This window comes from Hemitrygon akajei, chromosome 6 (genome assembly GCF_048418815.1).
Source record: "Hemitrygon akajei chromosome 6, sHemAka1.3, whole genome shotgun sequence".
NCBI classification, from domain to species: Eukaryota; Metazoa; Chordata; class Chondrichthyes; order Myliobatiformes; family Dasyatidae; genus Hemitrygon; species Hemitrygon akajei.
In genome coordinates this window covers 105326920-105337042 of record NC_133129.1, presented here as the reverse complement: position 1 = coordinate 105337042, position 10123 = coordinate 105326920, and the positions used below count along the sequence as shown (strand labels likewise).

The 10123-nt window shown below is 56.5% G+C and overlaps 1 protein-coding gene across 1 annotated transcript; it reads right to left on the bottom strand.

Moving 5' to 3' along the window:
* Positions 1-1136: 1136 nt before the first annotated feature.
* On the bottom strand, positions 1137-8824 carry LOC140728749 (C-type natriuretic peptide-like). The gene is made up of 3 exons (XM_073047697.1): positions 8626-8824; positions 5032-5274; positions 1137-1380 (listed from the first exon to the last, which is right to left on the bottom strand). The coding sequence occupies exons 1-2, from the start codon at positions 8716-8718 to the stop codon at positions 5044-5046; spliced, it is 324 nt and encodes a 107-aa protein (XP_072903798.1). The 5' UTR covers positions 8719-8824; the 3' UTR covers positions 1137-1380; positions 5032-5043.
* Positions 8825-10123: the final 1299 nt, after the last annotated feature.

Below are 10123 nucleotides of genomic sequence, written 5' to 3'. Positions count from 1 at the left end.
AGGATAAGTACCAGGAGGGGAGATCGGTGGGAAGGGATGGAGGGGTGCGAATGGACAAGGGAGTCGCGTAGGGAGCGATCCCTGCGGAAAGCAGAAAGGGGGGGGGGGAGGGACGGAAAGATGTGCTTGGTAGTGGGATCCCGTTGGAGGTGGCGGAAGTTACGGAGAATTGTTGGATCCGGAGGCTGGTGGGGTGGTAGGTGAGGACAAGGGAAACCCTATCCCGAGTGGGGTGGCGGGCGGATGGGGTGAGGGCAGATGTGTGTGAAACGGAAGAGATGCGTTTGAGAGCAGAGTTGATGGTGGAGGAAGGGAAGCCCCTTTGTTTAAAAAAGGAAGACATCTCCTTCGTCTGGAATGAAAAGCCTCATCCTGAGAGCAGATCCGGCGGAGACGGAGGATTGTGAGAAGGGGATAGCATTTTTGCAAGAGACAGGGTGGGAAGAGAACGAAGGGTCTCGGCCCGAAACGTCAACAGCGCTTCTCCTTATAGATGCTGCCTGGCCTGCTGTGTTCCACCAGCATTGTTGGAAGAGGAATAGTCCAGGTAGCTGTGAGAGTCTGGAGGCTTATAGTAGATATCAGTAGATAAGCCATCTCCAGAGATGAGACAGAAAGATCAAGAAAGGGGAGGGAGGTGTCGGAAATGGACCAGGTAAATTTGAGGGCAGGGTGAAAGTTGGAGGCAAAGTTAATGAAGTCAACGAGCTCAGCATGCGTGCTGAATATGTCCCCTACCTTAGAAATTACTAGATTACTAGGCTTACCCATAACCCTCTATTTTTCTAAGCTCCAAAAGTCTCTTAAAAGACCCTATCATATCCGCCTCCACCACCATTGCCGGCAGCCCATTCCACGCACTCACCACTCTCCGAGTAAAAACCCTACCCCTGACATCTCCTCTGTACCTACTCCCCAGCACCTTAAACCGGTGTCCTCTCTGGCAACCATTTCAGCCTCTATCATCGCTGGGGTTCCGAGCTTCCTGCCTGATGCAGGCCGAACCCGTCCCTGGGAGATGTGGCTCGCCAGGAATGACTGGGAGCGCTCGAGGGGACTGACACCAGTACTTCCATCTGAACTCGTGTGCTTGCAGTCATGGTAATGAAAGACACGGGAGACACCGGACACAGTGATTGCAGGAATTTTATAAATAACCATAAATATTTGATACATAAATAACGATAGAACACAGATCACCACGTGTCCAGAACAGGCAACTCGAATAAACAAACAAACACACACACGCACACACACAACAGCCATCTAATTCACAAATGACTCCCGCTGTATCGATCTGGTCCAAGATTGGCACCAGGGGTCAGCCAGATTCCGAAACTCCCGCTGAGGTCCATGGCAGAGATTTTCATGAATTCCTCACTGGGTCAGGGTTGGGAGGGGGGAGTGGTGGGAGAGAAGGAGAATTAACATTAATGTGACAGAAAGGGGGGGGGGGGTGGTTGTCGTTCGCCACCCACAACCCAATGCAGGGCTCTAACTACCCTCTACGCCTGCTTCGGGGTGGGGAGCACTCTCGGAGCCACGGGCTGTGGGTTTTCCTCATTCCCAGCAGTTGGGGTCCGGGTGGGGGTTGCTGCTGTGATGGTTTCCTAAAGAACTCACCACGGGCCGTTAAGCACGTTATTATTTCGTTATCGTCACGTACACATTCCTCATTTGTAGATGTGCTGTCACTTTACTTACAAAGCGAATCAAAACCTTGTATAAAGCCAAGGGTGCAGCCTCTGTGGGAAGGGCCGCATTTTTCACACCCCGGGCCCCCGAAACTAATCTTGTTCGTGCACCCCAAATCAACAATCCCATAACCTCACAGTCCACCACAGTGAATCGGCAGGGTAGGTGAGAACGAGGAAGAGGTGAACGACATTATCGGGAGGTGAAAACGCGCTGATTCCAGACAAGGTTCAGGATAGATGGAGACACGCGTGAGCACGTCTAACACCACGTCATCATGACCTGGGAGTTTCACTCTGTATCAGAGCCAGGGTGAGTGTGTGATGGAGCGATGTGGAGGGAGATTCACTCTGTGACTGACCCCGGGAGTGTGTGATGGAGCGATGTGGAGGGAGATTCACTCTGTGACTGACCCCGGGAGTGTGTGATGGAGCGATGTGGAGGGAGATTCACTCTGTGTCTGACCCCAGGAGTGTGTGATGGGACAGTGTGGAGGGAGATTCACTCTGTGTCTGACCATGGGAGTGTGTGATGGGACGGTGTGGAGGGAGATTCACTCTGTGTCTGACCCCGGGAGTGTGTGATGGGACAGTGTGGAGGGAGATTCACTCTGTGTCTGACCCCAGGAGTGTGTGATGGGACAGTGTGGAGGGAGATTCACTCTGTGTCTGACCCTGGGAGTGTGTGATGGGACGGTGTGGAGGGAGATTCACTCTGTGTCTGACCCCGGGAGTGTGTGATGGGACGGTGTGGAGGGAGATTCACTCTGTGTCTGACCCTGGGAGTGTGTGATGGGACGGTGTGGAGGGAGCTTCACTCTGTGTCTGACCCCGGGAGTGTGTGATGGGACGGTGTGGAGGGAGATTCACTCTGTGTCTGACCCTGGGAGTGTGTGATGGGACGGTGTGGAGGGAGCTTCACTCTGTCTGACCCTGGGAGTGTGTGATGGGATGGTGTGGAGGGAGATTCACTCTGTGTCTAATCCCGGGGATTGTGTGATGGGACAGTGTGGAGGGAGATTCACTCTGTGTCTGACCCCGGGAGTGTGTGATGGGACGGTGTGGAGGGAGCTTCACTCTGTGTCTGACCCCGGGAGTGTGTGATGGGACGATGTGGAGGGAGGGTCACTCAGTGTCTGACCCCGGGAGTGTGTGATGGGACAGTGTGGAGGGAGATTCACTCTGTGTCTGACCCCGGAAGTGTGTGATGGGACAGTGTGGAGGGAGATTCACTCTGTGTCTGACCCCGGAGTGTGTGATGAGACAGTGTGGAGGGAGATTCACTCTGTGTCTGACCCCGGGAGTGTGTGATGGGACGGTGTGGAGGGAGGGTCACTCTGTGTCTGACCCTGGGAGTGTGTGATGGGACGGTGTGGAGGGAGTGTGCGATGGGACGGTGTGGAGGGAGTGGGCGATGGGACGGTGTGGAGGGAGTGTGTGATGGGATGGTGTGGAGGGAGTGGGCGATGGGACGGTGTGGAGGGAATGGGTGATGGGACGGTGTGGAGGGAGTTTCACTCTGTGTCTGACCCCGGGAGTGTGTGATGGGACGGTGTGGAGGGAGTTTCACTCTGTGTCTGACCCCGGGAGTGTGTGATGGGACGGTGTGGAGGGAGTGTGTGATGGGACGGTGTGGAGGGAGTGGGCGATGGGACGGTGTGGAGGGAGTGTGTGATGGGACGGTGTGGAGGGAGTGTGTGATGGGACAGTGTGGAGGGAGTGTGTGATGGGACGGTGTGGAGGGAGTTTGCGATGGGACAGTGTGGAGGGAGTGTGTGATGGGACGGTGTGGAGGGAGTGTGTGATGGGACGGTGTGGAGGGAGTTTGCGATGGGACGGTGTGGAGGGAGTGGGCGATGGGACGGTGTGGAGGGAGTGTGTGATGGGACGGTGTGGAGGGAGTTTGCGATGGGACGGTGTGGAGGGAGTGGGCGATGGGACAATGTGGAGGGAGTGGGCGATGGGACAGTGTGGAGGGAGTGTGCGATGGGACGGTGTGGAGGGAGTGGGCGATGGGACAGTGTGGAGGGAGTGGGCGATGGGACGGTGTGGAGGGAGTGTGTGATGAGACGGTGTGGAGGGAGTGTGTGATGGGACGTTGTAGAGGGAGTGTGATGGGACGGTGTGGAGGGAGTTTGCGATGGGACGGTGTGGAGGGAGTGGGCGATGGGACAATGTGGAGGGAGTGGGCGATGGGACAGTGTGGAGGGAGTGTGCGATGGGACGGTGTGGAGGGAGTGGGCGATGGGACAGTGTGGAGGGAGTGGGCGATGGGACGGTGTGGAGGGAGTGTGTGATGAGACGGTGTGGAGGGAGTGTGTGATGGGACGGTGTGGAGGGAGTGTGCGATGGGACGGTGTGGAGGGAGTGGGCGATGGGACAGTGTGGAGGGAGTGGGCGATGGGACGGTGTGGAGGGAGTGTGTGATGAGACGGTGTGGAGGGAGTGTGTGATGGGACGGTGTGGAGGGAGTGGGCGATGGGACAGTGTGGAGGGAGTGGGCGATGGGACGGTGTGGAGGGAGTGTGGAGGGAGTGTGTGATGGGACAGTGTGGAGGGAGTGTGTGATGGGACGGTGTGGAGGGAGTGTGTGATGGGACAGTGTGGAGGGAGTGTGTGATGGGACAGTGTGGAGGGAGTCTGTGATGGGATGGTGTGGAGAGAGTGTGTGATGGGACGGTGTGGTGGGAGATTCACTCTGTGTCTGACCCCGGGAGTGTGTGATGGGACGGTGTGGAGGGAGTGGGCGATGGGACAGTGTGGAGGGAGTGTGTGATGGGACGGTGTGGAGGGAGTGGGCGATGGGACGGTGTGGAGGGAGATTCACTCTGTGTCTGACCCCGGGAGTGTGTGATGGGACGGTGTGGAGGGAGATTCACTCTGTGTCTGACCCCGGGAGTGTGTGATGGGACGGTGTGGAGGGAGTTTGCGATGGGACGGTGTGGAGGGAGTGTGTGATGGGACGGTGTGGAGGGAGATTCACTCTGTGTCTGACCCCGGGAGTGTGTGATGGGACAGTGTGGAGGGAGTGTGCGATGGGACAGTGTGGAGGGAGTGTGTGATGGGACGGTGTGGAGGGAGTGGGCGATGGGACGGTGTGGAGGGAGTGTGCGATGGGACGGTGTGGAGGGAGTGGGCGATGGGACGGTGTGGAGGGAGTGTGCGATGGGACGGTGTGGAGGGAGTGTGTGATGGGACGGTGTGGAGGGAGTGTGCGATGGGACGGTGTGGAGGGAGTGGGCGATGGGACGGTGTGGAGGGATTTGGTACAGTTGGTACAGTTGGTACAGTCGGTACAGTTGGTACAGTTGGTACAGTTGGTACAGTCGGTACTCACCTCTGCTGGTGCTCAACAGCCGAACTTGCTCATGGATCCGATCCTGTCGATCCTCAAGCCGAAGCAACCCTTGGATGAACCCTTCCTGCTCCGGCTGCGGGAGCCCTTGTGCTTGTTGGTGACTTCGAGGAAGCGAGCCCAACCCCACGGGTCAAGTGACTCTGACGCCGCAGCCTCACGCACGGATCGGAGTAATGTGTCCTCCACTGGGGCTCGGAGCACCACTCCCTTCTCGCTCAGAGGCTGTGGAATGGAAGTCAGCGAGGGCTTGAACTCGCTCTCCGTGTGTTTGAGGGAGTCAGTGAGCGGATGGGGGGAGAATGTGGTGAGGACAGGGTCTGGCATTGTATCCGATTATCAGGCTGGGAGTGTGGCACCACAGCAAGATCCCACTATCCCCACTGCTGACGAGTAGGGTTGGGGTGGTGTGACAAATGAGGATCCTGCTCAGTCTCAAATACAGGGACCTGTCAGTTCATGAGTTTAACCTCATCTGCAGAAGAGTTCATTCCAAAGAGTGACCCTCCCTCAGTACCACCCTTCCCACAGTGTGACCCTCCCTCAGTACCACCCCTCCCAGTGTGACCCTCCCTCAGTACCACCCTTCCCACAGTGTGACCCTCCCTCAGTACCACCCTTCCCACAGTGTGACCCTCCCTCAGTACCACCCCTCCCACGGTGTGACCCTCCCTCAGTACCACCCTTCCCACAGTGTGACCCTCCCTCAGTACCACCCCTCCCAGTGTGACCCTCCCTCAGTACCACCCTTCCCACAGTGTGATTCTCCCTCAGTACCACCCGTCCAATAGTGTGACCTTCCCTCAGTACCACCTCTCTCACAGTGTGACTCTCTCTCAGAACCACCCCTCCCACGGTGTGACCCTCCCTCAGTACCACCCCTCCCACAGTGTGACTCTCTCTCAGAACCACCCCTCCCAGTGTGACCCTCCCTCAGTACCACCCCTCCCACAGTGTGACCCTCTCTCAGTACCTCCTCTCCCACAGCGTGACCCTCCCTCAGTACCACCCCTCCCACAGTGTGACCCTCCCTCAATACCACCCTTCCCACAGTGTGATTCTCCCTCAGTACCACCCGTCCAATAGTGTGACCTTCCCTCAGTACCACCTCTCTCACAGTGTGAAGCTCACTCAGTACCACCCCTCCCACAGTGTGACCCTCCCTCAGTACCTCCCCTCCCACAGTGTGACCCTCCCTCAGTACCACCCTTCCCACAGTGTGACCCTCCCTCAGTACCACCCCTCCCACAGTGTGACCCTCCCTCAGTACCTCCCCTCCCACAGTGTGACCCTCCCTCAGTACCACCCCTCCCACAGTGTGACCCTCCCTCAGTACCTCCCCTCCCAGTGTGACCCTCCCTCAGTACCACCCCTCCCACGGTGTGACCCTCCCTCAGTACCACCCTTCCCAAAGTGTGACCCTCCCTCAGTACCACCCCTCCCACAGTGTGACTCTCTCTCAGAACCACCCCTCCCACGGTGTGACCCTCCCTCAGTACCACCCCTCCCACAGTGTGACTCTCTCTCAGTACCACCCCTCCCAAAGTGTGACCCTCCCTCAGTACGACCCCTCCCACTGTGTGACCCTCCCTCAGTACCACCCTTCCCACAGTGTGATTCTCTCTCAGAACCACCCCTCCCACGGTGTGACCCTCCCTCAGTACCACCCCTCCCACAGTGTGACCCTCCCTCAGTACCACCCCTCCCACAGTGTGACTCTCTCTCAGAACCACCCCTCCCACGGTGTGACCCTCCCTCAGTACCACCCCTCCCACAGTGTGACCCTCCCTCAGTACCACCCCTCCTACAGTGTGACTCTCTCTCAGAACCACCCCTCCCACAGTGTGACCCTCTCTTAGTACCTCCCCTCCCACAGTGTGACTCTCTCAGTACCACCCCTCCCACAGCGTGACCCTCCCTCAGTACCACCCCTCCCAAAGTGTGACCCTCCCTCAGTACCACCCCTCCCACAGTGTGACCCTCCCTCAGTACCACCCATCCCACAGTGTGACTCTCCCTCAGTACCACCCCTCCCACAGTGTGACCCTCTCTCAGTACCTCCCCTCCCACAGTGTGACTCTCTCTCAGAACCACCCCTCCCACGGTGTGACCCTCCCTCAGTACCACCCCTCCCACGGTGTGACTCTCTCTCAGAACCACCCCTCCCACGGTGTGACCCTCCCTCAGTACCACCCCTCCCACGGTGTGACTCTCTCTCAGAACCACCCCTCCCACGGTGTGACCCTCCCTCAGTACCACCCGTCCCACAGTGTGACCCTCCCTCAGTACCACCCCTCCCACAGTGTGACCCTCCCTCAGTACCACCCCTCCCATAGTGTGACCCTCCCCCAGTACCACCCTTCCCACAGTGTGATTCTCCTGAGGACTGCACCTCCCGAGGTTTGACCCTGACTGAAGGACAAATGATGGCCTGCAAGTTTAAATTTTTTTCACAACAGGGAAAGAGGTTATTCTGCCCACTAAATCACTGCTGGCTCTCTGAATGGGATGCCTACATTTGCGGCAACACCCCTCCAATTCTACCCCTCACCCACACGAGGTGTAACTACAGCCCCTCTGACCCGTACAGTATTGGAATGTGGGAGAAAGCTGGATTCCAGCCAGTGACGTGAAGAGTGTGTGAACTCCACACAGACAGCGTGAAGCTCAGAGTCAGACTCAGAGTACATCACTGGGAGCATTAACCTCCCTCAGCTCGGTTTCCCTGGAGCAACAGTGTCAGGCCAGGGTCTCCAGTCCTCTTGGTCTCCTGGGGGGGGGGCGGAAGGGAGGTTCCAATGCCCCTCACCCCACAGGTGACTTCCAAAGCTGATTGTTGGTCCATCTGAAACAGGACAGACCCCTGTCCCCTGATACGGCATCACGTTGCTGTGTCAGTGTCAGCTGTACTCCCCTGAGCCTGCACTGACAGGGCCAGATTAACATGGTCAGTTCCACTGGGCCTGGGTTCGCATACTCAGTTTAACTGGGGCTGGATTCTGATCAATTTAACCAGGGCTGGGTTAATGTTGTCAGTTTATCCATGGCTGGGTTAACGTCAATTTAACTGGGGCTGGGTTAACAAAGTCAGTTTATCAAGAGCTGTGTTAACATAGTTATTTCAACTGGGTCTTGTTTAACTAGAGCTAGGTTAAAACAGTTAGTTTAATCCAGATGGTTTAACCAGAGCTGGTTTGTCTGCAGATGGGTTAATTGGGAATAGGTTAATTAGCAGTGGATTCTCCGGATTGCTGTAGTAGGGGTTGTTTGTCTGGGTTGTGGGGTTAACTGAGCTAGTTATACTATGGCTGGGTTAAGTAGAGCTGCTGTAATGGTGTGGCTGCTAGTTTATTGGTGACCACATTCACCAAGCTCGGACACAGGCAGGTTACATAGGTCCAACACAACTGACTCACCACCCACCGATTCCGGTGTACCTACAGCGTTACTGACCCAGACTTCCCCCCGCTCCCCGGTCGATATCTGCCCAACCTGTGGTGGGTCGTCTCTGATCTGCCACAGGGATGGGATGACGGGTACGCAGTGGAGAGAGAGCCGGCGCTGAGACAGACTTACCTGCTGGCTCGGCTGGAGGCTGGGTCTGCCTCCCACGATCACCATTAGCCATGTCAGGCACACGGCAGGAAGGACAACGGAGCTGGCGAACATCTCCAGGCGTGGGTCAGCGGAGCGGGAGAAGTGGTGGCTGTGAGAAGCTTTACCGAGCGTCCCACCAGACTCAGCCTGCACACTGCCCTGCTTTCTGGCACATGCTGGCTCCTTTTATAAAAGCCCTAGGCTGACGTCAAACACAGGAGGATGTGGTTTCCATGGAGAATTCCCCTTTCTGTCAAAAATTTGCCCCTTAGCCCTTTCCCTTTCCAGGAAGATTGATGGATCACCATGTTGATTCTCCCTGCCCAGCTCTCAGCCACAGGATAACGTCCGGGAGCCAGCAACAATCCCCAGGCATTCACAGGAACAGTGTCTGTCTTGGTCACTCTGGGGGTAGGGGTCTCAGGAACCCCTGGATTGGTCACTCTGGGGGTAGGGGTCTCAGGAACCCCTGGATTGGTCACACAGGCAGGGATCACGGAATTTCAGCCAGATCCAGACTGGGAATTCAACATGGACTGAGAATGGAAGCAACTGGAATCAGGGATGACCAAGGATGGGATTGGACTCTCATCCCGGGTAGGGATGTAGAAGTTGAGGAGGTTACAGAGATGGCAAGGAGTGTAGGCATCAGAGTGGATTAAAGAGTCAGGGAGGAGTTAAGGGGCTGTACATGAATAAAGAGAATGGGGGGTTTTGGGCTGAAGGAGAATAAAGAGATGTGGAGGAGTATAGCATCAGAAGGGATTAAAGAGATGGGGAAGGGTGTAGGGACTGGAGGGAGTTACAGAGATGAGGAAGGGTGTAGGGGCTGAACAGGGAGACAGAGACTACCCTGCCCCCACAGCCCTCAAATTTCCATGAAATCACAATGTCACTCAGGTCACCTCAATGGCTCCCTGCAGATGAGTCACTGTTTTCCTCAGCAACATCCCATCGAACCCCCAACCCTGAGAGGGAGACAGTATCTGATCCCCATTCAGAGTGCTGATGAATCAATGTCTATCCCTGGTCACGGGCGAATAGGGACCTCTCCCCCACCCCAGGTCACGCTAATAGCTCAGTACCGCCCCTCCTACTCTGTGACACCCTCAGCACCGCCACCTTTCGTTTTTACAAATGTACAAAACTTCATGTAAATACAAAAGACATACAAAGGTTAGGGGTTACAAGACAGTGACTGAATTCAAATTGCAATACATTTATTAGAATCTACAAAGTACTAAACTCCCCGCATTCCTAGAAATCCCTTACTGAACTCATAATGGTCGCATGCTCCGTTTCCGAGGGCACCCCGGCACGAATGTAGCCTTGGAAGAGGGGCAGACAGTGGGCAGGGGCACCCACGAACGGCCAGGCCGAGGAGCAAGCCCACCAGTAGATTCCCCCGAGGTAAACCACCCCACCCGTGTGAACCTCCTCAGAACATGGTGCGGAGCTGCAAACTGACCTGTGACCT

Excerpts from the sequence above, each read along its gene's own strand:
- LOC140728749 (XM_073047697.1), bottom strand. The coding sequence starts at position 8,718 with ATGTTCGCCAGCTCCGTTGTCCTTCCTGCCGTGTGCCTGACATGGCTA. Across the intron at positions 5,275-8,625 it reads GCCTCCAGCCGAGCCAGCAG|CCTCTGAGCGAGAAGGGAGT; the intron begins GTAAGTCTGTCT and ends TCCATTCCACAG.